The 26718-nt window shown below is 45.6% G+C and overlaps 1 protein-coding gene and 1 long non-coding RNA gene across 3 annotated transcripts; one reads left to right on the forward strand and one right to left on the reverse strand.

The window, feature by feature from the left end:
* Positions 1–7848: 7848 nt before the first annotated feature.
* On the reverse strand, positions 7849–25988 carry pof1b (POF1B actin binding protein). Its single transcript, XM_023844753.2, has 13 exons — positions 25394–25988; positions 24054–24119; positions 16582–16784; positions 16211–16244; positions 15966–16046; positions 15721–15813; positions 15232–15345; positions 14840–14992; positions 14335–14454; positions 14005–14133; positions 13555–13616; positions 13306–13423; positions 7849–11771 (listed from the first exon to the last, which is right to left on the reverse strand). The coding sequence occupies exons 1-12, from the start codon at positions 25733–25735 to the stop codon at positions 13309–13311; spliced, it is 1512 nt and encodes a 503-aa protein (XP_023700521.1). The 5' UTR covers positions 25736–25988; the 3' UTR covers positions 7849–11771; positions 13306–13308.
* On the forward strand, positions 24833–25833 carry LOC140582352 (uncharacterized). Of its 2 annotated transcripts, none has more exons than XR_011985285.1 (2): positions 24833–24981; positions 25231–25833. It is a non-coding gene; the product is annotated as an uncharacterized lncRNA (long non-coding RNA). The 2 variants fall into 2 exon arrangements; XR_011985286.1 differs by having other exon boundaries at positions 25320–25833.
* Positions 25989–26718: the final 730 nt, after the last annotated feature.

A 26718-nucleotide genomic window follows, 5' to 3' on the forward strand; every position in this document is an offset into this window, starting at 1 on the left:
TGTGTGTGAGAAAGAGAGAGAGAGAGTGGGATGGGGTGGGGGGGAGGACTTGAGGGAGGTAGGATATGAATGGTAGATAGAAGCTGGGGAGTGTCTTGGAAGGGGGGGGGGGGTGGGTCACACTCGCTGGAGATAGTTAATGGCTGTGTGGCGTCACCGAGCCGAAACTGAATATCACATTTGCCCCCCCCCTTAGGTTACGTTTTATCCAAGTCCCTGAGCAAAGCCTGGAGAGGAAGAGCAGGGGAAAAGAGAAGGAGAGACAGGAGGAGTGTGGGGGGCCGAGGTGGGGGGGGTTGGTACTGCTGGGGACGTCTCAAGAAAATGACGGGGGGGAAACATCTGAAGAAAGCAGAGAGAAAATAAAGGATGAGATCCAGCCCGGCAAGGGAGTGATAACAGGGAGAGTGGGGGCTCACGGAGGAGGCCAGGATTGGGGTGGGAGGGGTGGCCCCTGTCAGCCACATGATTGGGGGGGCGGGGGGGGGGGTTCATGTACCCAGATCGTGGCCCCTCTGTTTTAACGCGTCAGTGACTGACTCGACAGGAGCCGCAAGGTTAAACATACAGAGCAGGGCTTTTTATAAAAAGATCAACGTGGGTTCTGGATAAATGGGATTAAAATGTTTTCCATGGCAGTCCCTGTCATCTTCATTTCTATACATTTCCATTCATGGGAACATGTGGATGTTCACAATCTCATTTCAGAGTCACAGAAATGACCATGTTCGAACATGAAATTTAAACTTCTTCCAACCTAATTTAATTTGAGGAGATTACTCTGCTGTGTTTTGCTTTTACATATTCATAGATAGGTACTTCTCTTAAACTTGATGCAGGGATGGGATGCTGGTCCATCGCAGAATAAAATGCTCCAGACTGATGGAATAAGTAAGCTGCTTCTGTCAGAATTACAAAGCTCCGTCACACTTGTAAGGTTGAGAACCTCGTCCTTTGGCCTCAGAGCAGCTTCCATCCACCCCGTGTCACTTGGCAACAGATTAATTCTCCCTCTTTTTTTTTTCTGCTGCAGTAACACAGGGATACTGCGAGGGATACCCCCTCGCAACACTGCAAAACAGCAGGGACAAAAACATTGTTTTAATGAATCACCTAGCAGACGGTCACTCAGAGAGACCAGGCTAGCTTTTACTTCACTCATGCATCTTCAAGTGCATTTCCTAAGGGTACAACTGCAGGGCCCTTCCACAGGCTCACTGGTCATGAACCATCATGCCACCTCCTGCAAATAATACTGTAAAGCAGTTAAGCAAACCACACATGTAAAATCTTTGTTTTTTTATCAGATATTCTTGGCTTTTTCCTGAAGGCTACAATAGGAGATGCTTTTATGCTTTTACAGGAATTCAGATTTTCTGTGCTCCGACGTTTAGGACTGGAGGCCTTCGGGCTGACTAGTCCGAACAGGCCAGGAGAACACGCCCCCACTAAGTGCACCGTACCTTACGGGGAGCGATCCTCCACATTAGGGCAAGAGAGGAGCGATCCCACGTAGTCCGTAGCATTATGCGCTATCCTCAGCACGCCCGGATGCTACTGTGTCAGCACTTAACCTCCCGGGATCTGAACCGGTAATGTTTGCGTCAAAAGCACAGCCTCCCCCTCTTACCTCCCACCCGCTGTGGGTATCGGATTCAATCGCAGCGATCTGTTGAGTCATGATGGTGTGAGCGTGCACGAGTGCTTCCCCGCGTGTGCCCGTGCGTGTGCCCCTGCATGTGCCCGTGCATGTGCCCGTGCATGCCAAAGGGTTTGGGGAGGGGGGATTCGGGATCGATGTTAAACTGCCCGGTTAACGCCAACTAACAAAATCATCCCTTCCTGCTGGCAATGTCCCTCTCCCCCACCCAACCCACATTTATGGTGTGCACCTCTATACACTGCACTAGCTACAGTGGGGGGAGGGTCTTTCAGGGCTTGAATCACATTGCAGAATGCTATCGGGCCTCGGAACATCTCACTTCAGATTAGAGTACGCTGACCACCATGCTAACAAGTATGCTAAGAAGAAGGCTAACAAGTATGCTAACAAGCATGCTAAGAAGAAGGCTAACAATTATGCTAACAAGCATGCTAAGAAGAAGGCTAACAAGTATGCTAACAAGCATGCTAAGAAGAAGGCTAACAAGTATGCTAACAAGCATGCTAAGAAGAAGGCTAATCAGTATGCTAACAAGCATGCTAAGAAGAAGGTTAATCAGTATGCTAACAAGCATGCTAAGAAGAAGGCTAATCAGTATGCTAACAAGCAGGCTAACGAGCATACTAACAATCACACTAAGGAGTGTGCTAACAAGTGTACTAACAAGTGGGGGTGGTGAAGTGGACCGGCCCAAGTCTACACAAACGGCGTCTGTATTCGATCAGAAATTATCAGACCCCCCTCCTCCCCCATGTTACCTGCCCCAAAATGTCCCAGTCCCGTGCCCACAGAGTGAGAACCCCTCCCCCCCGCCCTGCCACCGGCACCTCCCTAATTATTTCTGATATTTCGCCGGAGTATCCGTGTTCCATTAAGTGACCGAGGCCCCCGCTGATTGGCTCTGGACGCCCCTCGAAATAGCAGGCCTGGCTTCCTGCCAGCGATTCATTTCCTGCCTGTCTGAGAGCCTCCCGTCGGTTAAGCTGGAAATGCATTTCCTGACTGTGTATAAAATTTTTATTAATGGCGGAGAGTGCATCCGTGGAGCCCGCGGGCCGCTGACGGGCCCGGAGGAAGAGCGAGTGATGGATCGGGCCAGGGACAGGCTGGACCGGAGAGCGATAGAGCGGGTAGAGGGAGAGTGAGACAGAGAGAGAGAGAGAGAGAGAGGGAAGGGGGTCATTTTATCTTAGCCAGAAAGATGAGAGAGGAGGAATGAGATGCAAAGGGGGCAGTGGGAGAGGTATGAGTCCCCCGAGTGAGAGTTCAGCTGGGGGGGGGGGGTCCCTCTGTAATTAAACAGAAACTTGCCCTGGCTGCCATTTTGACAGAGAGGTGAGGGGGGGGGTTGATGGCCCACTGCAGGGGATGTGTTTGTAAGGTCAGGAGTCAGCTGGAGGGTGGGCATGGAGGGGGCACTGGTCAGCATATCGCGGTCTGTTTAGCAGGCTCATCTTTGGGTGGGGGGGGGGGGGGTTCTCTTATTAATATTGTCGATGTCGCCTGTCATGAGGAGGCCGTGAGTCACGATACACCGAGGTGCGATGCAATGTTACCAAGCCCAGGACTGCGCCGGGACCCAGACCAGAGACACAGCCTAAGAACCGTGGTGACTAGGAGGCTAAGAGAGCAGCACAGATACCAGGGCGACTGGTCCATGGAGGCCAAACTGCATTATTAATGACGGAACGTGGAAAGCAAGGACAGGAGGCTCTCAGGATGCAACCAGAAAAGCGAAGAGCAATGACAAAACTAGGCAGCGGTGGGGCATACCACAACTGCAGTGGGCTAAAAGCGCCAGTAGGGGGAGCTTGAGTTAATTACCCAGAATGGAGGTAAGGGATTATCTGTCTCCATGTGTGGGCAAGGATTTGATGAGATGCTGCAGATAATGGAGCTTTGAATAAAACAGAATTATGAAGCAAGTCTTGGCCATGTGCAAACCATACCACTGTTTACATGGAGAGACTGAATTAGTTTATGTGAAATAACTTTCTTAATGGTGCAACAACAGTATCCTTTGTGGGATTTAAACTGATGACCTTCTGGGCACAAGATTCGTAACTCACTCACTACTCTGCTTGGTGAGTCTCTGTTAGACACTTAATAAGGTAAATATGGCATATTTAGCTGCAGGCTTCTTTAGGAGTGAGCTTTACTGGCACTGACTCTGGGATTCACTGGGTCTGTCCTGTTGGAACTGGGTCCCTCATAGGACCATTTGTGTGAAACCAACCAAGCTTCAAGTCCCAGCCACAAGCAAGTCCACCCGGTCCCAATACCTCCCTCCCAAGTGGACCTAGTACCACAGAACCAGGACACTGGCAAAGAAAAGTCATATCATGGTTGTTCCATAATGGGAACTCTGGGAACACATGCTTAAAATGTGATCTGTAACATGGGGGGGGGGGGGGGGGGTCGTTGCGAGTTCCATAAATAGCTTATTTTACAGAGAACTCCATCACCGCAACCCAGAAGAGACTCCGCCCCCAAGAGCGTGTTTCATCTGGTCAGTGCCGCACGGCTGCAGAGAAGGTTCCCAAGTGCGACATGTACCACGGCTGTACACAAATGTGAATGAACGAACAAACGAACAGATAAACAAACACACACACAGACAAACAGGCTTGCACATGCATTTAAAGGCACAGAAGGACGAGCGAACGGCAATGCATCCATGCACTGAAAATTCATTTACACTGTAAAAAATAAAAATGACCCCTGTGAACCAAGAGATACGCCCATAGCGTGTCACATGACTGCCCTGGAAAGCAGTCGCGCAGGAAAACGGCGAACAGACCCTGATGCAAGCGAACACACACACACACACACATCCTCTCTGCCTGTAAACTCAATATCCTCTCCAGCCCCGAGGGCAATGAGTGTACAGCCATCGCAGGAAGACAGAGACTACATTATCCAAATCAAAGCTCTGTATCATCAGCCATAATCAATGCTTTTCCATTACCACAGCCTAGGCGGTGGGCAGGCCAGGGGGGTGGGTGGCTAAGGGTCATGGGGGAATTCAGGGCTGGTGGGGGCAGGGTGGGAGGCAGAAAGGCAGAATGGGGTTGAGACGACCTGGCAGGACAGGGATCACGTGGGCAAAAGCACGGGAACCAAAATCGCAGACAAACGCATGACCGTACCAGACTGTACCAAGCCGATGGCCCGGTGCCATTGAGATGGGCCTGCACACACCGGTCCGCTGCCAGCCAGGATGCCATCGAGACAGGCTGGTACACAGTAGACGGCCAGCGGTCTCGGTGCCATCGAGATTTCGGTGTATTCCTATGCGTGACATCATGCAGTCTCGCCACCGACACCCTGGAGCTGGGATTTGGAGCAGACGGGTTTTTTCTTACGCCATGTCAGCACTGGTGATGGCCACGAGAGACGGGTCCGGTCAGGCCCAGTCAAGTCCACTCAGGATTGGCCAGATCCAGTGATGCCCAAATAGGAGCCATTCAGGTCTAGTCAGGCCTAACCAAATCCAGACTGATCCAATCAGGTCCAACCAGATCCAGTGATGCCCAGTTAGGCCCCATCAGGTCCAGTCAGGTCTAGGCAGGCCTAACCAAATCCAGACTGATCCAATCAGGCCCAGCCAGATCCAGTGATGCCCAAAAAGGGCCCATTCAGGTCTAGGCAGGCCTAACCAAATCCAGTCAGGCCCAGTCAGATCCAATCAAGTCCTTCCAGATCCAGTGAGGCCCCATTAGGCCCTATCATATCCAGTCAGATCTAGGCAGGTCTGACCAGATCCAATCAGGTCCGGCCAGACCCAGTTAGGTTCAGTCAGGCACAGGCAAGTCCAGCCTCCTTTAGCCCAGTCCAGATGTTCCTCATCATCTGTCCTCCATCTTCGTTCCCCAGCATGCATCAACTCAGGTGAGAAGACTTAAAGATGAAACACACACGTAAGGTGAGTGCATGCAAACACAAAGCGCACGAGTCTATTAACACACCGTTTTGCTGTAATCTGTGTAACAGTGATAATAATAATCCTTACAGCACATGGGAGAGTTGGGTTGTGGCCTGACCCTTAGGACTGTTGAGTAGATATCTTATCAGAGGAAGTTCACTCACATTTGTCTTCCTGTAGGTTTGTGGTCGACAGTCTGACATGGCAGCACCGCAGCCTGCACACAGTACTGTGCTTAAACGGGGACTTGATATGATATTATCGGTATACAGCTGGCATAACACTGTACTAAAGCCCGCTGGCATCACCCAGCACTGAGTGGCGGCACTGGGAATCTGCTTGGTTTCAAAATTATGTTCACATTGACATTTAACGCAACACGGACAGCAAAGCCACAAGCTCTCCACATATGTACACATACTTCCTGCAATACGGCTCTGATACACTGTTTATATATAGGCTGATTGTAGCCCTAATTTTATCTTAGTTGCCTCCAAATCCTAACAAATCTTAATCATACACTGATATATACGTACAGGGGCACAGCCCCCCCCCCCCCCCCCATGTGGCTCCCATGGCAGAATTGGCAGATATTATACACCCCAAGCCTATAAATGATAATCTTTCCTATCTTGGAACCCCGATAAAGGGCTGCCTGAGTGATTTTATTGACCTCTGTTAAACAGTAAGTGGTGCTACTAGGTTGACTAGTTGACAAAAGGTTTCTAATGAGGCTTCACCTTGGAGCATCTCGTCCCGCTTTTTGGAAATGCATTGTTCTCTGCTCTCCGGATGGACAAGTCCCGCGTATGATGTAACCGTCCTCTTCCAGTCTTGCAGAGTTGGTTATCGATGTGGAACGAGATAAGCCCATTCCTCTGCTTTACCACTGGCTCTATCACCACACCAGGACACCCCAGAGATACATAGCGACCAGAGTTTGGGCTTCGGGACACTGGCAAACATGTGACTTTCCATGTTTGGTGTTTCGTGATGCTGTGATACAGCATTGGCAACTCTTTTGAGAGAGTGCCGTGTGAAGCAACGAATGCTTGGGGTAAGTGGCCAATCTCCAATTTGGGGGTGAACCCCAGAAAATTGTATTCAAATACAATTTTCAAATACCCAAAGTATTCAAATAAACCCTCTGAGAGGCTCTCGCGGGGTTTCCATTTCATACGACAGGAACGCAGAACTCCCGATGTGAGAATTAAGCCATTTCCGATGCGAGAATTAAGCTGTTTCACAATGGCTCATAATAACTCCGCAACACTGCCTTTCAGAAATATAATGACCTCATTCATGCCAAATCAGGCTAATCTGTTATTATGACCTAATGTTGGTGCAAAGTTGTGGCATTCTGGCGCCCCCTACAGTCGCAGACTTGGCACTACTTCGAAAAGCAACTCCCTCAACATCAGTCACCAGTAATGGGAGAAATGTGGCTGCAAAACCCACAATATATAGGTGGACTGTGCACAGTCAATCACAACACAGTTTAACCTAACAGAAGCAATAAAATAACCAATGGGAAGCAAGCTACACCATTCAATGATTGACGACACACAATGATCCCGCCCCCATCGCTATCAGATACCATTACATCGTGCCAGTGTCCAATCAAGATACATGCTGAGATAAGCAGTTACATCAGCATTACAGTAGCTTGAGGCAAGACAGCGACTGCAGGGTTCTGCATTCCATCCTGACAACAAATCATGGTGGTGAAGCAATTTTAATGCCTTCCCACAATGCTCAGTAGTATAACGAGTCAAAAACCTTTCCAATTGGCAGCCTGTAATAGAGAAGGACCATGGAGCTGCTTAAGGAGACTGTTGAGTCACACCCACCTGCTTGAGGGCAGCGTCTACGGGAACCAGCCAATCCAAAATCAGGAGCACTTTCAACACACCAATAGGAGATCTTAGGAGATGCTTTATCCTGTTCATTATATACATACCAGTAGCCAAAATTGTGGAAACTCTTCCAATTTTTAGAGGTTTCAGAACTTTATTGGTCTGTTGCTCCAGTTACCTATTTAATTGTCCAATGTACGATATTTGTAACATTCTTTGATTGTTTATAGACATTACAGCCAATACTTGTATAGTAATTTTTAAAGTGCAATGCTAAAGATGCTAGGTTTGTCCATCATTTTGTCCACTAGTGTGTTTCTCAGACAACAGCAAAGTTTACCAAAACGTTTTTGCATTAAAATAGTTTTTGTGGGGTTAAGAAAAAAACAACTGAGAATGAGAAGTATTTGTGTATGGTCATTTTAATGAGATTAACACAAGCGCTGACTCCCAAAATCCAGTGTGATTTACAAAAGCAGTACGGCAAGAGACTCAACCCCTTCAGAACCACAGGGTTTTGTTCTTCTGTGATTATTGTTCTATGCTGTGAATTAACAGTTTTTTGTGGGTTGTTCACAATTTACTGGGCCAGCCCCGCTGTTTCCAGTGGATTATGGTGCAGTGTTTCACTCTGTTGTCACAAAGACACTCAGAAGGCTTGCAGTGATATCGTTTAGTTGCTGACAGCATTGACATGTAGTAATTAATTGTTCAACACACTGTTAGTAATTGGTCCATAACCCTTGCTTGCTGTCATGGAATCCTCATCTCAAAAGTAACACTTTGTTTTTACAAGTGAAACGAAAAGCAATGAATTGTACCCCAGGGGTTATAAAGTGAGTCACACGCAGAACAAATAAAACAAAGTCACTGAATGCTACAGCAAAATACATGCAGAACTGGGCCCAGTGTATTAAGATTAAATTAGAATTTCAGCAGAATTTTCCCAGTTTCATTATAGTTGGTTATACCTCTACATTGAAATCTTAAATTGTAGGTCCTCAACCAACAGATTTGAGAGAGATACTGGTTTTATATACCTTCTAAATAGCTGACACATAAGCACGAAGTAAAGTTAACTTTATAATCAATGACTTCAGCAAGGTAATTATGAGCTGAGCCCGAGTGATAGCCCGAGTGATAGCCTGTAAACCATATGACCTACCAGAACCAGAGCTGGATGCCCATGTTTCGGAATATTCATGAGCCATCTTCTCCGTGTATGCTCATCGAGGACACTTCAATGGTCAGTTCTAACCGGAATTTTTCCTTTAATGATCCCACAACTGTACTGGCCACCCCCAACCAAAGTTTAACATAAACGTTGTAAAACACATAGCAATACATAGACATTTGTGCGGAAGCAGATTTTGATGCACCACAAATGTTTTAACAATACTTATTAAGGTTACTAAAGGTAATATGCAGAAACAATCTGATGTTAAGCTTTGCTGGAAAAAAAAACTTTTTTTTTTTTGATTGCTTAAACACCAAAATCACAAGTAGTCCACAGGTAGAGAAGCCTTACACTCAAGTTGCAAAACATCAGCCCAGATTTGCACAACTATAATCACATCGGCAGCCTCACATTTTTTTCAAAAAACTAAACACACTTGTACACATTACATGGAGAAATACAACACGATGACGATTTCCTTGCCATGTCAAAGCACTTGATTTCAAATTAGCACACCTATGAACTAACTGGTTAAACACAACCAGCAGGTGTGCAGACACATGGGGGCTTAATTGTAGACACACCAATCAGGTGTAAGCTCTACAAAAAGGCAACAGGTGACTTAAACTGAAATGGAAGGCATGAGAGGGAGAGGGAGAGTGAGGATGAGAGGGGGAGGTGGAGGAAGAGGCTGATGTAGAGGAAGACCTGGAAGAGGGAGAGGACATGATCAAAGAAGAGGACCAAATTTACCAATGAAATTTGTACTGCACCAGTTGACCACATGAAAAACCATGGACTACAACTGAGGGAGGCTGGACAGAAAGTTCAGCCAAGTCTCAGCAGATGCACAGTGGCATCAGTAATTCGGACATTTTGTCAAGAAAACATCCGAGAAAATAGGGGAAGATGCCTACTGTCTACAGTAAACCAGTAGCTTGCTGTATGTACTACATCAGCACTCTTTGGTACCCATTCCTGTGATATTTTACAGTAGGCTGCCATCACATAGAATGGGGTCCTCCGTCGCCATGCCAACTTGGGTCCTTACAATACCACCCTCATTCTCAGATTATTACACTGATTGCATATCATCACAGCAGCAAATCAAACGTATCAGATGTGATACATTGCCGTCTGGGACAATGAATCTTTCCAGCCGATCTCCTCTGGTCCAAAATTGGTTTCTTCAACATCCACAATTTACAATCCAACACCTTCCACCATACTCCCCCTTCCTAAACCCCACTGAAGAGTTTTCTCGGCATGGCGATGGAAGGTTTACGATATCCAGCCCTTTGACCAGATTCCCCTCATTTAAGCCACGGAAGAGTACTGTGATCAAATTGTTGCAGCATCTGTACAAGGATGGATTCGACGTTCAGTGTTTTTACAGCGATTTCCTGCCAATGAGAACATAACCTGCAACGTCGACAAATCCTATGGCCAGATCCAGATAGGTGAAGAGGTGATACCAAGTTTTTTTTAAACTGTATTGGGTACAGTGATTTATACCTTCATCTCTCCAAATGTGTTTGATGAGCTTACAGTAGTATGTACAGTAGTAGCATGAAAACTGGGATGTTGGTCTGAATATGTTTTGTTCTGTTCAGTATTGACTATCCTGAGTATATATAGAGATACACAGTAAATAAATATTTCCATCAGTCTGCAGTATCGGTCTCATGTAGTGTTTGGTGAATTTATTTTTGTACTTTTAATCATTGTGTATTTTAATCATTAGGAAAGCAGACATGATAAAACTTATTGGTTGAGCACATGTGTAACTCATTCAAACAGAATTAGATCATATGATTCATTTGTGTCATAAATAATTGTATAGCTTTGACTTAGGTGTGTCATTCTGCAAAGGATCTGAGGTTCTTCTGCTACTTGAGTGTGTGGTTGGGCTAACTGTGTAGTGCTTTGACAAAATGGGCCCCGTTTTCAAAATTGTGCTTAGGTAATCCAAAAAAAAACTAACACATACATTTTAGACTTCAGTTGAAAAAGATAAACTCTCTATTGTGATACTGCAGCGCCATCTAGTGTACCTGGGACATAAGTGCAAAATGGACTGGAGGAGAAGAAAGTGTAGCGCTGTGATGTATCATTGCTACATATTAACAACCCCATTGATCCTTGAGGCTTATGCTGTTTAGGTGCGAGACACGTACTTTGCCAGTGTAACAACAATAAGCAGAACCGAACGGACAATTTGGGCATGTTGGGAACTACATGTTTCTGCTGTATTTCCAAATAAAAGCGACCGAGATGCTACTCCTAACTCTTCAGCCATCTCCAACACATACAGAGCCGAGGCCTCCAGTCTTTAACATCTCAGTTTCTCTGAGCTCTTTTCCCACACTCGTATTTCACATCCACCCCGGAGTAGACCCCTCTCCCACAGCAACACCTGATTAGAGTGAAAACACCTACTAAACGTGACACGTTGCTCCGGGGGTAAAAGAAAAAAAAAATGTGCCACTTGTCTCTCAACAGAATGAAACTCCACATTCCAGGCATTAAATGTGTCAAACAATTGTACACCTCTGTCGTTAAAGATCAGTAAAACGAGATGGCAAAAGACCAACGAAAGCAAGCATGCAAGTACACATATATTATCAAAAAAACAAAAAAAAAATATATATATATGTTGTGGCATTGCTCTTGACAGACGAGGTAAAAGCATCATAAAGGTTAAGGCATGTAGGACTTTGATGGCTCTCTTGAGGTTGCAGGAAATTCAATCTGCCTCATATTTTTAGATTTGTTTTTACCCGCAGATTGCACTTATTCATGCAGCTAAATGGAACCAAAATAACCAAGTACTTTGCAGGGGTGACACTGCTAACCCACTCTGGGGAGCTGAATCTGAAACTGCTTGAAATCCTACTCCTGACTAACCCCAGCTACCACCCAACAGCAAAAAAAAAAAAAAAAAAAAACATTGGCTGATTTTGCGTCAATTCTTCCTAGACAGGTGGCCATATTGTCTCAGGAAGTGAGCCGCTTTGCCAAACCACACGTGGCAACCTGAACCACGACTTCACCTAGGAGCCCTGCACCTGAGAAGCAAAGAGAAAGGGAACAAGGAAAGGACCGCGAGGGACTGCAGGCTTGGCATCTCGGTTTTCTGGCCGCTCCTTCCTGTCGGAAAGAAGCAAATTTCTTTAATCCGTTGTAGTAACAACATCCCATCCGAAAACAAAGACAACAGCATGGTCATTATTAATGCATTGGCCATTCAGTCTGATAACTTCTACAGTACTATCCTATTTTAAACCAAGCTGGATTATTTTATTAGATTATATTCTCATATCCTACGTATGTGCAGCAGTATTAAGCTAATAAGGCCAAACATTAAGGGAAGACCCAATACAAACATACAACGAAAACGACTGGATTCCAACATGGTCATTGGTAGTGATAACCAAATGAAGCTTCATGAACCATTTGCTGTATTTTTTTGACTGCACTACACTGTGCTCTTGGTATGCTTTGGAGCATTTTTGAGCCCTTTTGTTGACCAGAGTGCACCATCTAGTGGAGTCAGAAAATACAGCAGATGGTTCAGTGAAGCTTCATTTGACCAGCACTGGCCACTGGCATATTTGTGTTATCAGCTGCTCAATTTTGGGTCCAGCAGGGACAGTAATCTCCTGCAGGCTACACTTTTGCTTTAAGTGTGTTTAAATCATTTTGCAGACTTCAGCAGAACATTCTCTGGCTAATTAATACAGGTCCCTGTATTATTTAGTAATGGCCAAAAGAAGCTTTGTAAACCACTTGTTGCATTTTCTGACCCTACAAGATTGGTCCATAACCCTCTGTTCAAATAAAGGGCTCAAATCATCCCCCAAAGCAAACCAAGATCGCCATCTAGTGGGGTCAAAAAATATAGCAAGTGGTTCATGAAGCTTCGTTTACCCATCACTAGTATGACTGAATTCATGAGCACATACACATACAAATATAACCATCCACACTTCTTATGGATCTGCAAACCATTACATAAGATCTTCGAACAGCATGTAATTCAGCTTAAAACCAATTCCAGTGTTTAGCATCATTAGCCTTTCTGTCTCTGTGCAAATCTACAACAAACCCCATGGAATTTTTACCTTAAGCAAAACTCAAAAGACTCTCCGGGCTAATAAAAGCACGGTAATCACAAGGTGTCAACACATTTAATCACCGCAGAACAGCAAAGGGTTAGAATAGGGCAAGGCTGGTCATAAATCTCATAGACGAAAAGGAAAGGAATCTTGTGAAAGTTGTAAATTTTTTAAATAGCTTTAGTTCATCATTTACCTATGCCACGCGTTGCTTCTCAGCTCACAAATGCACACGCAGAGCAAATTCCCTTAAAATCTCTGAAATTTTAACAAGCCCCTACTGGCCATATTAGTCATGTGACTTGAGCTACCGAAACGTAAATATTTCCAACTGGTTCTACTTGTAGTACCTGCATGGATAGTGATATACAATAAGCTAAACTAAAAAACAAATAAACAAAATTAAGGATGTTTCACATCTGTCTACTGTAAGCTGTGATAAATAAAATATTTGACCCTGTCAGCTTATTTGGTTCATTTAAATTCATATTAACAAATGGGCAAATGGTGACCTCTGGTGGCCAGAAAGAACACGCAATGGTGCTGCAGCCTGGACTATACAATACCTGTTATTTTCGCAGGTCTCCAGACCTCTCGATCACAATGGTCTTGGATGATTGCACAGGGGACGTGGCCTGGTAGTCGTCACTGAGAAGGCCCAGGATGGGGTACTGGTTGGAGAACCTATGGGAGAGGCAGCGCAAAAACTCATACATTTTGGTCCTAGGTCTGGTTGAACTACCCTATACATGGTAAAGTTTCAAATAACAAAACTCGAATGAAAAATCTAAAGATGAGCAGTACGGGAAGTTCACCTTGATGTGATGATGGTCCTGCTGGAATAGTCACTCTTCTCCTTTTGGAGCCTCCTGATTTCCTGTAGTCAGAAACGCATCGGTAAGTACTAGTGATGGACAAAATAACGCTTCCCTGAAACAACTGCTGTATTTTTGGATCCCACTGGATGGCGCTCTTAGTTTGCTTTGGGACATGCTTTGTGCCTTTTTTGAACAGAACGCACCATCTAGTGGAGTCAAAAAATACAGCAAACTGTTCATGAAGCGTCACTTTGACCATCACTAGTAAGGACTCGGCCACTGCAAAAAGACAGCATTAGCATGGGTTTTAGCGTAGCATATAAAACTATTAGCTTAGGCTAGCAGGTACAGGGGACAGCCTAAAGAACACCACTGTGATTTTAGGTTCATTAGCCATCAAGCTCTGAAAAGTGGCACGCCCTGTAAGCAGCCGATGTAATCTCTGACCTCCTCCTGTCTCTTGATGAGGCTCTCACGTTGCTCCAACTTGGTCAACATCTCCGTGATTCGCAGCTCCAGACTCCGGTCTCCTGTCGTCTGCGTGGAGTACTCAGTCTTCACCAGGATGAGCTGGGACTGCGACGCCACACGCACATGCAGCAGACAAGCCCCGACACACCGACCCAGGCAAAGGCAGAACAACGACCACATATTAGCCATAATTACTGGAGCCTTCTCCAACTGACTTGACAAGCCTTGACTGGCTGATATGACATCACCTATAATTAGCCACACACTACAGACCGGTGCCAAGAAAGCGGGGAAGGGTGAACTTACTCGTAGACTCTGGATCTCCTTGTCCTTCTCGTGCCGCAGTGCATTAAGCATGTCGTTGTACTGCTTGGAGAGTTCTTCTGTTTTCTGCTGAAAGCCAGTGATGTTACCCTGACCGGTCACCTAAGGGAGGAAGAATGAATGCACCCCATGTAAGAAATCGATCGCATGAAAAAACTCAATGCAGTACTGCAGTCGAACTGTTTCTCTCACCAGCCAACCCAAATTCACTTGGTACCAAAATGTTCAGCACTAAAGAGGCTGCATCATCACAAACATCTGAACAATGTACCCAAGGCTGGTGTGAAGGTCCTGAGCAGCCCCAAAGACACCCCGTAGCTCTGTGATGTGAAACCTCTGCCCCGAGTACTCCAAGTATACCATCAGACATGATACATGTTTCAGTTAGCCCTCGATTGCCCAAGCTTGCTTGTCCACATAGTTCTTTGCATGATCACAGACCACAGGCTACAAAGCATGCGAGATGAGGTTGAGGTTGGCCTCTGACCTTCTGCCTCAGTAGGCTGTTCTCTTGCTCCAGCGCCCTCAGGCTGCCCTCCAGCTCCTTGATGCGGTAGTCGCGGTTAGAGTCTGAGCCCCGGACAGACATCACCTGGGACTCCAAGTTATTCTGGGTCAAGGTGCTTTCCTTCAGGGACACCTGGGACATGGAGGTTGGGAGGTTGACACACAGAGCTGTTTTAGTGGCATATGCTGGCCTTTGACACCAGCTCCTTGCAATCTCTGACTTTTATTTCCCCAGGATTTCCTCAGAAACTACACACCTATCGTCCAGAGCCATTGTCACACCTAACACCGTTTGGGTTACGTTCTTTCTGGGAAACCAACTTTGATTGCACCACAAGGTGCTGGAGACAACAAATGAACACAACATCCTACCTGCAGCTGTCTGTTGTTCTCCCGTAAGGAGTCCAAAAGGCGGTCATATTGTGACGCTTGGTCTGCCTTGTAGCTCAGGTCCTTCTCCAGCCCCTCCTTCTCGGACTCCAGGCGCTGAAAGAAAGAGATCGCCCCGTCACTGCCATGTTGATGGATAGATTGCAACCCGCTTGTCATCTGTTTTCCATCAACTCAAATTCACTTCACTAATATCAAGCAATCAACTCCAATCAGTACTGGAAATTATCTGAACATCAATTCCTGCTAAAATATACATTTTTTTAAAGTATATTAGTTATTAATTCAAACATTTATTCAACACATTTAATCGAACACCCCAGGCATACAAACTACTGTAAGTAAACAGCTGACATTCTAATTAATTTAGCTTCTTCAGCATTAGAGTGTTTTGACAGCCCTGGGCCATAGCAATGGATTTAAACACCTCGTTAACAGGAGTACGGCGGCAGGTGGCCCTGCAGTGCTCACCTTCAGGTCATCCTGTAGGTGGAGCAGCTCCTCCCTCAGGCTGCTGAAGGTGGCCAGGAGGAGACGCATGGTCTTGTCGGCAGTGGAGCGTGTCTGAAAGCGAAAGAGGCGTAACCGCGACGCTCCACAGGCCTTTTCATCTGGGGTGCGCAGTTCATTTCGCACAACTATGTTAATGCAGCGTTGCTGCGCTAGCAGGGAACGTGGACCCTACATAGCCCAGTGAGAGGCTGCAGCGCATTTACCTGCAGCAGGTAGCGTATTTGCTGCTTGGTCAGCTCTGACATGCCTTTGGGGATCAAGTCCTCGGTCTCGTCTTTCTCCACCTTCAAAGGGGCGGGCAGGTGGCCAGATGGACGGACGGACAAACAAACAGACAGGGCCTCATTGAGAGATATTCCCTACAATAACTTGAGATGGTATGCAGTAAAGAAAACTTGCCGAAAGACGAAAAATGACCTTCACGCAGTGAATGTCTCCACCATCTTACCTTGTAGTCGATGCTGGGGTCCAGGAGGTGTTTCCTGTTAAAATATAAGGCAAATGTATGCACACATTAAATGCTAACTGGTTACTGGAAATAGCTGAATTATCCCTCAGGGATAGCAGTCATACAATTTATGGGAGTCTGAATGCAACTTCGACGAAAATAGATATGTGAAATATATGTCAGATCCTTCAGAGACTATCTGAGGTTTGGTTTTGGTGTTCAGGGCTATTCTGGTGACTGTGAAGCTTTGAGGATGTCTTACAGACTGTATCAAGTTCATATGTTTAATGCTCCAGCCATATAAATGATGCCTTGGAAGATCATAGATAAAATAACATCGAAGATGGAAGCAGGCCGAAGACCATACACACCGTCCCCGGATCTTGACCACATTGTCCGAGATGTAGTTGTGAATGTCGCTGTTTTTGCGGTACACCTCTGCCAGCAGTTCTCCGAAGTAGCGCGTGTCTAGCTTCTCCTCCTCCACTTCCACGACTGGTAGCTTCACCTCAGGCAGGGTCTCCACCGGGCTGCCGAAGTTCATGCTGCTGTTGATGTTGATGGTCTCCTCAATCTGAGGACCAGCAATACTGTGTTCATTACCGTTACACCACAGTTTGGTCAGAACAATAAAAAAAAAATAAAAAAATAAAATGTGGGATAATTCTGCTCATTACAATAAGTCTAAAAATAAAAGACAACCAATCCATAGAAAATGTAACGATCCGAAGACAGAGCTCTGAGGAACCCCTTTTTCTATAAAGCAGTTTATCAGTGAAAAGGGGCAGCGTCTTTTTGGGAGGAAAAAAGCACCATTATCAGTGATGCACATTGAAGATTTCACCATGTCCCAGCAGAAATCCATTGCACCATGACTCAAAAGGTTAATTTGGCAGCATAGTTTCAGTAGGAAAAAAAAATCCAGCTAAACAAGTCATATACTCAAAAAGAGTGTTATATACAGTAATTTTTAACACTTTTCCCATGCCTCATTTTCATAGCAATACATCTTGCAATAAAAACAGCTGTCAAGGTACAATAGTGAGAAGTTCATAAAGAATTTTTAACTGCTAAGGATTTACGTATATAAGATAAGGACAAGTGTGGGCAAAACTGAGCCAGAGCCTCTCTCACAGCATTGAAATCCTCCTAATCAAACAAAACTATCAAAGCAGAATTCAGGGATTAGTTCTTGTTTGGTTGGACTCTGATAGTTGGATGAAGGGCACATGGAAGTCATCCAGCGTAAGAGGAGCTGTTTGTACATGAGAGCCATTTTTGGTTTTATCTTTGTTTTTTCGATCGTGTTTTGCTAAAGGGTCTTAAGGTTCCCCCTGCAAGGCACAGTTCTTGCACAGGTCATGCGTAACACCACACGTCTGTAAACCTTAACGTCCCCCCCCCCGTTGATGCACACGTGCCAACTGATGACATGTGATACATATACACTGCACCTTAAATAGCTTATCATAGCTGCCAGAAGTGCTTAGAGACCTCGTTACCCCAAAACAGGGACGCTCCTTCAGCGACATGCACAAACAGCACAGGAAAGCGATTAAGAGCAATGTACACGCAACTGCCAAAAGCAATTAATTTCATTAACGAGGCTTAACGAGGGTTAATGAGGTAATGGCATGAGTGCAGTGCAAACGACGCAGTAAATATCTGCCAGACTGAGACAGCAGGTGTCAGGGGACGCCATAGACAGTTTGGGGGTTTGTAACATTTCAACTTGCTCACTGGGTGTTACTCAGTGTGGCAGCAACTGCACCCACACCCAAACATCTCACTGGCCTTAGCTACATCAAGTAGCTACGTCAGTATTGTGGGTGGTAGGAGATGACATTGAATCACTGTGTGGACTAGGAGGCTCTGCAGGACAGTAGACAAACCATGTATTACTTTACTGGTCTCTGTTACCAGGGAGGGCTCAAGGTATAAGCAAACAAAGCAACGGTTTAGGGCCCAGCAGCCACCAGGGGGCGCCCCTATCCAATCAGCCTGTCAGAATAGGATGAACGATGACACCTAGGTTAATAAAATTTTGCTTAGGGCCCCAAAAAGAGTGAGGCTAGCCCCGTCTTACTAACCATCGTTACCGTTTGTCATATGAGAGATCAAAGACTAAATAAGCCCTCGGGAATGGAATGGTTTGTGATTTCTCCAGTCCAAGATCTTACACTGGGGATACATAAATATTTTTAGCTGAATAGTTGATACTTCTATTTGAAGTGACTCTTCCAGGGGGACATTTCACCAGAGCGCCATGTTAACATGAGAGGCCACGTTAATAACCATATCTCTACCTCCACCAGCTACCCTGCATGTACGTTCTGCTCCGGCGGAGGGGACTCGATGAAGAAAGCGGGTATAAACGGCCCGGAGCCTTGCAAATGGGCGGGTCTAATGGGTCGTCGGCCTACATTCCGCCGTGGAGACGCCCATCGGCAAGGCAACACTTGTCTGCCGTTGAATCACCCTTACAGTAAAGTGTAAACGCACCCCAGTTGGAGTAAGCAATCGCTACACTCCAGTTTCAGATGGGGGGGGGGGGGCTGAACTCCGCTGGGAAACCAACAGTACAGGATAAACAGGAACATCTCCCGAGGGAATATGACACTGCCAGCCACTTTGAGGCCCACACCTTTGAAAGTGTCGCCATATTCCTTACATGAGGTGACCATTTCTGCGCAGCACCACCTTCTCTGTGCAGCACCACCTTCTCTGTGCAGCACCACCTTCTCTGTGCAGCACCACCTTCTCTGTGCAGCACCACCTTATCTGCGCAGCACCACCTTATATCCGGCCAAACTAATCGGGGTCTTAAAACCCGAGCGTGCAGGTGAACACAATAAAACTTTCAGTGGCCAAAGCTTCTATCGGTCTCTAGTGACAACGGTAAAGACCGATTAGTGTCATCAAATTAGCCTAATTTCCTCGTACTGGTTTAATATTACCCCAGGAATGCACGGGGGCTTCAAGCAAACCGCACCCTGCATGCTGGTTATCATCAAACCCCTTCCTGATCCAACACAGCATTCCCACCTCCAGCTCCAGAGGTAGAAAACAGCTCCGGGCAGCAAACCATATATGAAAACCAAAACCAATCGGGGTGAAACCTGATACGGGGAACTTCTACCTCACAAGCCGCCCTGCCGGGGTATTCGATTTACGCTCGTCATTGTTAATCTGGTGAGGCGTCGGCTCTCAGTATAAGTGCTGAAACGGACCAGCAGATAATGGGCCGTGGGTTACAGCGTTGCATGCGGATCCACGGGGGCCGAGGCTAAAGGCAGAGGAGGAGATCTTGAAACCGAAACGAAGGCCGAGGAAAAACACCGCATGCTCCGTGTTATTTCGAAATGAGAAATACACCAAAAAACAGCTACACAATAAAGCCAGTATTGTTTTTGTTTAACTCAAATCGTCCCGAAATCGTCCTGACGGCATTAAAACCTGTTTCATTACCACAGGCCTCAGCTCTCAACTGCGCCTCACATGTTACAGACTCACCAGCATGGGACCCACTGGGCTTTTACTCTAACATGCTCAGTTTTGGGTGGGACCCCGCCAGCAGGAGCGGACAGGTCCCAACGGCTCCACCTTTCCGTTTGCCGCGAACATTGTCAAACTACAAGCTCAGCTTCCCAGGGTTTATTTCTTTTCTTTTTTTTTTTTTATTTTACATTTTTTGACATCACCTAATCATTTTCCTTGCCCGCTGGCTGAACCACGGCAGGTGAAAAACAGCTGAACCCTGCTGTTAGCTTGCAAAGCAACATGCCAAAGTAATTTTGTGTACCTGAGTATGAAACAAGCAGAAGAAAACAAATAATGCTGTATAAGTACACGGATTACCTGTGTACAGATTGAGGGGCTGAGAAACAGGCAGTGTGCTGTTGTGTTCAGTGCCCTCCTTAGGCGGTGTGCCTTTAATGTGGTGTTCAGTGCCCTCCTTAGGCGGTGTGCCTTTAATGTGGTGCTCAGTGCCCTCCATAGGCGGTGTGCCGTTAATGTGGTGCTCAGTGCCCTCCTTAGGCGGTGTGCCGTTAATGTGGTGCTCCGTGCCCTCCTTAGGCGGTGTGCCGTTAATGTGGTGCTCAGTGCCCTCCTTAGGCGGTGTGCCGTTAATGTGGTGGTCAGTGCCCTCCTTAGGCGGTGTGCCTTTAATGTGGTGTTCAGTGCCCTCCTTAGGCGGTGTGCTGTTAATGTGGTGTTCAGTGCCCTCCTTAGGCGGTGTGCCTTTAATGTGGTGTTCAGTGCCCTCCTTAGGCGGTGTGCCTTTAATGTGGTGTTCAGTGCCCTCCTTAGGCGGTGTGCCGTTAATGTGGTGTTCAGTGCCCTCCTTAGGCGGTGTGCCGTTAATGTGGTGTTCAGTGCCCTCCTTAGGCGGTGTGCCGTTAATGTGGTGCTCAGTGCCCTCCTTAGGCGGTGTGCCTTTAATGTGGTGTTCAGTGCCCTCCTTAGGCGGTGTGCTGATAATGTCGTGTTCAGTGTCCTCCTTAGGTAGTGTGCCAATAATGTCGTGTTCAGTGCCCCTCCTTAGGCGGTGTGCTGATAATGTCGTGTTTAGTGCCCCTCCTTAGGTAGTGTGCCAATAATGTCGTGTTCAGTGCCCCTCCTTAGGTGGTGTGCCGATAATGTCGTGTTTAGTGCCCTCCTTAGGTGGTGTGCCGATAATGTCGTGTTCAGTGCCCCTCCTTAGGCGGTGTGTCGATAATGTCGTGTTCAGTGACCTCCTCACACATATTTTTAATATCATCTGACATTACCAACATTCACAAATAATTTTTAAAAAGGTATTGATCAGTTATACTTGCAGAGACGATAACATTAGATGGGTATGAACCAAAATTTACAAATGATTAAATCCGACAATCCCTGCCCCGCCCCGCCCCCACTCTGAATCAAAGGCTCTCCACAAGATGAGGTGTTATCTTAAGAGAAACTTTATTGATCCCAGAGGAAATTTGCAAGAATTCTGCTTACAGAATTTCTATATCTTCAATGTTCCTAATTTAAAACATTATTTTCAGCTTTCCCCAATATTGTTATGTTCCCCCTGAACAAATGTGAATCCCTGTGAAATGCTTTATGGCAGATTCCGGAAAAACATGATACTACATCAGTTCTGATTTGCTGATTTGGCATCAGATGTGTCAATGTCTCGCTCTTGCTTCCGTTTGACAAACTCTGAGGATGACGTCCAAAACTCCACCCAGAGGGAAATACTTATTTGAGTGATGAAAGATAACATTTTTTACTGTGTCTGATTCATTGATATCTGTGGTGAAAGTAGAGACTATGCCAGGCTGGCTTACCAGTGATTTCCCACAGAGACATAAGGGCAGAATCGCAAAACTCTCTATAATTTCTCAACTTCATGTCACATGACTGCAGGATCTCTCTATAAGTATCTCTCACCAATGTGGCAGTGACTACACACAGCTGACACCTACAGTTAACAAGACAGAGAAATATCCCTGAACACCACAGAGAAATACCTCTGAACACCACAGAGAAATATCTCAGAATGCCACAGAGAAATATCCCAGAATGCCACAAATATCCCTGAACACCACAGAGAAATACCCCTGAACACGGCAAAGAAATATCCCAGAATGCCACAGAGAAATATCCCTGAACACTGCAAAGAAATATCCCAGAATGCCACAGAGAAATATCCCTGAGCACTGCAAAGAAATATCCCAGAATGCCACAGAGAAATATCCCTGAACACTGCAAAGAAATATCCCAGAATGCCACAAATATCCCTGAACACCACAGATAAATACCCCTGAACACTGCAGAGAAATATCCCAGAATGCCAGAGAAATATCCCTGAACACTGCAAAGAAATATCCCAGAATGCCACAGAGAAATATCCCTGAACACTGCAAAGAAATATCCCAGAATGCCACAAATATCCCTGAACACCACAGATAAATACCCCTGAACACTGCAGAGAAATATCCCAGAATGCCAGAGAAATATCCCTGAACACTGCAAAGAAATATCCCAGAATGCCACAGAGAAATATCCCTGAGCACTGCAAAGAAATATCCCAGAATGCCACAGAGAAATATCCCTGAACGCCGCAGAGAAATACCCCTGAACACCACAGGAAAAAAAACATCAAAAATTTCACAAAGCATGATCCCAGGTCTCCATGCTTGTGTCTCTCAGAGCTGCTGGTTTATTCACACGTGGTATCTTTGAGTATTCAGAGAAAAAGTCTTAGAAAAAAAAAAAACACATAACCAGTTGTGCATGTCACACCTTGACATACTGCGAGGGCCTGCAGCAAGACCTTGCTCTAAACACAAGTCCCTTCAGGGAGATTCGCAGCCACGCCAGGCCAGACACGCCCACTCCATAAACCACAGCAACACACTGCCCTTTGATATCAGGGAAAGGCATTTCCCACTTTCACGCTACGTTAGTGTGCGTGTCATGGCCAACTGCGGGCTGGACGGCCGCGTGCGACCACAGAGAGCGCAGAAAGCAGCAGTTCTAGACTGGCTATTTAAGAGACATCTGAAACAAAAAGAAAAACATGCTTGGCCACATGTCATGGCTACTATTCCGGAAGAGTCCATTTTCCATTTGGGGGGGGGGGACTGCCCTCGAGGACATCGTGCATAACTAGGCTATCATTGATGCAAATCCAATGCGAATCAGAACAGACCAAATGAGCCACTCCAATCAGCAGTTGCACTTATACTTAGAAGAAGAAAAAAAGTTACCCCCCCCCCACCTCAAATGATGTAACGCAAGTCCCATGTTTCTGAATCAGGCACGTAGCTATGTAGTAATATTACGGGTTTGAACCCCACCCTGAAATTCTTTTTGTCACAAATCAGGCACATAGCCAGTTACCAAAATCACAAGTTTGAACCCCCCACTGAGAGCCCCCCCCCCCAGTTCACTGTTGACACTCTGGGCCTTCGGAGCTGCTCCTCTATTTCCAGCATTCGGCAAAACCATTACGAAAATTATTCCCGGTAATTAAGGTGACAACGCTCCTTAATTTATCACCGTCAGTGAGGGCAAGCAGTTCTGACAACCTAATAAATCAGGCACAACGACAATAACTCGCTCCTCTGAAAACACGCAAAGCAATCCCATGGACTTCACCTGTCCTCTAGTAACCCTGGCCTCAGTCATTTGATAAAATGGAAATGAGGGCAGACCTAACAGACAAAAAAAAAAAACTTAGGTGGTACCGCTTGAGTAGCCAGTGGGGTGGGGTGGGGTGAGAATTTCTCACAGGGAATCTTCATCAGGGTCACATGATCCAAGTTCCTTTTCATTATGACATCATAATTCCTGAGCACAGATTAAAGGGATATACACCTAAAACACATTCCACCTTCAACTAGCGCTGCCCTACTGTCAACTAGCCATCTCACATTGCCAAAATATTGTGGAAAAGGAGTGCCTTTCTTTTCCCTCAACCCTATATGTTATTCTGGCTCTGTTTTGGTAGCTAAGGTGTGGCCAGTCTGTCTTTTCCTTGCAGATCCTCCATGCGAAAGCTTACATTGTGCCGCTCCCAGAGTCGCCAACTCTGACTCCAAGAGTTTGCGGCTTGCGAGCAGGGAGAGGCGTCGCGATACCACCCGCCGTGATTCACCCTACCGAAAAAAAAACAATAGCTGCCCTTCGTCTCGCCCACACCCGTCCCCGCAGACGGGCGGCGGCGACGCAAGGCAGAGAACGCGGGGGGCTGCAGAACGAAAGTGAACTCACATCAAACAAAACAAACAAACAAAAAAAAAAACGCAAGGCCTTGTGTCGTGTCAGCGTGCAGGTGCGTGTCTCCATACGTTTGCTCGTTTACCTTTGATGATGACTTGACGGAGGTTGGGGATTGGCTGAAGACAGATGGCGTTTTCTCACCGGCATTCTGCGAAAGACAAATTAATGAACTGAGGGACGGACGTGGACCCCAGGGTTAGAGGTAACAAAGAGCACAGTGACCAGGTCAGATCCACACTGATCTAACGGTCATGAGGAATAACAGCAAAAATATGTCACAGAAACTCTGAATGAAAAGGTGTGGTGACATATCATTCTATAAGGGCGTCACCTGACTTTTTCATTGATTTGCCTGCCGCCTCCTTTCTTGGACTTGAACCAAAGTTTGAAAATTATTAAATCTGACAATCCCTGCCTCGCCCCCATCCTGAATCAAAGGCTCTCCACAAGATGGGGTGTTATTTTAAGAAAAATAATTTCTAAGCAACTGCCAGAGTCTCTGCTTTCCGTAGCGGAGTCACTCCATGGAGTCTGGCCAAGACTGTCTGTCACATTCCCTACCAGCCCCACTTTAATGTGCATTACTGAGTATTTTTGCACCAGCTAACAGCAAAATGCAAACTGTCACACACACACACACACACACACACACATATATATATATAACACATATAATCGTTATTGCTCAAATCACTTAATGCCCCTACTTTCTACACACTCTTAGAATAAAGAATACTTCTAACATATCTTCTTGCTACATTCAACAAAACAGGACAGGTATATAAGGGTTTAAATAGAGTAAGCTATGTATTTTCGACTGGCCAATAATGACCTGTGATCTTTCTTTCGTTTGTTCGGTAGTGGAGGGGGAAAAAAAGCAAATATCCCGCCAAAACACAAGCTCGTCACAAAACAAGCGAGAGCAGGAGGGAGGCAGAGAACGGAACGTTAGGCGTGTAAATGTTATTTCGCAAAAAGTTATGCAATATGAAAGCAGTTTTGTTGCAAAGGTAATTTCAGCTCTCTAACAGTGCATGTTATCTTCCCCTAACGGGGAATTTTACAATATTATAATTCAGCATAATAATAATAATAGAAAGGTAATCATTGTTATTTATAGCAGCATAATTATTATCGTTGTTAAGCAATCGTATTCAATATTCATTTTAGTTTTGTTTTCGGGATTTTAACTCGTGATTTAATCTGCTTTATTATTTTTAACTGGTTCATTTCAGTTTTTTTAATGTCTTAAAATCCAGGTGAATGCCAGCCAATCCTTTCGTACGGTTTTTGCCCAGTAAAAGAAGCCTCTGACCGATTAGTTACAGTATCTGTTTTTCACCCGCAGCTGAACCAGTTTATCAGGTGGGTAAGCAGTTCAGCCGTAACAAAACCTGATAAATATTACTCTGAAGAACTCACTTCAACTTCGATGTAGCGCTGGGTATGGATCAACTCCGAATCATCCACGCTGTTCACCGCGTATCCCTGGACTTTTTGCATATAGACCGGCGACGACACCATCTGCGGGGCGTTGTTGACCAGCACGTAGGACTCCGGTACGACTCTCCGCTCCATCGGCACCAGGTAGCGCACGGTCTCGTAGACCATGTTGTTGTCGGCGGGGACTCCGTTCGAGGCGTATTGCAGACGGGACATCGGCATCGACGACAAGTTCACGTACTGCACCCCCGACTGCAGGATCTCAGGGTCGGAGGAGACGCTGGAAGACCGATAGGTCTGGGTAATATACTGCTGCGACATGATTGACCTGCCGAATTAAATGCCAGTTAAGTGCAGAATTAACGCCAAGCAAAGTAATGTGTCGTATACCTAAAGGTCCCCGGGAGGGACACGAAGCATGTGCGCCTAAAAAAACAGTATTTAAAAGTAAGGATGGAAAAGGAAAGAGCAGATACGGTGTGCGCTGGGCCGAGGCTGGATCCAGCGGCTGAGCCACTTCCTTGATCGCGGCGTTTCTAACCAGATCCCGAGGGCGGTGTGTGCAGACCCGCCCCCGTCACACCTAGTCCGCCAGCCTTCGGGAAATTCACGCGAACCTGTCTGCCGCAAAACAAGCAACCCAAGAAGCCTTGTTATAATGCACCCTTTGCATTTCATATAAGTAACAAACTTTAATGCATATAAAACCATGGCGATTTACAATTTTATTTTGGTTGTGTGATGGATATATAATAAGCATATACAAAAATAATAGTTTTACTTACTGAAGTAAATAGTTAATTATTAGCTGAACACTTCTTCGCCAATTCATATTGTTTAGGCCTAACGTAAAATGTAGTGTTGTTATTGTATAATTAATATTTAAATAGATAAAACAAAGATGTATGTTTTAGGTTTGACACAAAAATGTTGTTTTAAGAGCTGATAACGGTTACAGTAATTTTGTGCATGTTTGACCAGAATCAAATTAACTTTTATTCCTATTAATATTGTGGCAGTACCGGGGGTTTAGGGGAGAGGGGGGTTTGACCCCTACCGATGTTGTAACCAATCCGTTGCCATTGCTTTTAAGTACTGAAAGGTAAATAAATAATATAAAAACAAATACCCCAAATGAGTCAGTTTGAAGAATCAGCAGATAAAGATAAGGATATATTTACAGTTAACTCAAAATAACTCCGAATAGCCGTTCGCTTTCTCTGTGTGTCATATAACAAAATATTTACCATGCCTTGACAGATGATTTTACTGGGGATTATAATTAATGAAATAATATATTTAAT

This window comes from Paramormyrops kingsleyae, chromosome 24 (genome assembly GCF_048594095.1).
Source record: "Paramormyrops kingsleyae isolate MSU_618 chromosome 24, PKINGS_0.4, whole genome shotgun sequence".
Taxonomy (NCBI): domain Eukaryota; kingdom Metazoa; phylum Chordata; class Actinopteri; order Osteoglossiformes; family Mormyridae; genus Paramormyrops; species Paramormyrops kingsleyae.

Bases quoted from the DNA above. Each gene is read 5' to 3' on its own strand.
- pof1b (XM_023844753.2), bottom strand. From the start codon at position 25,735: ATGTCGCAGCAGTATATTACCCAGACCTATCGGTCTTCCAGCGTCTCC. The intron at 16,245-16,581 runs GTGTGTATGGTC...ATATTTTAACAG, and splicing joins GTGGTCAAGATCCGGGGACG to GAAACACCTCCTGGACCCCA. The intron at 13,617-14,004 runs GTCAGAGATTAC...TTCTGACTACAG, and splicing joins TCATCAAGAGACAGGAGGAG to GAAATCAGGAGGCTCCAAAA.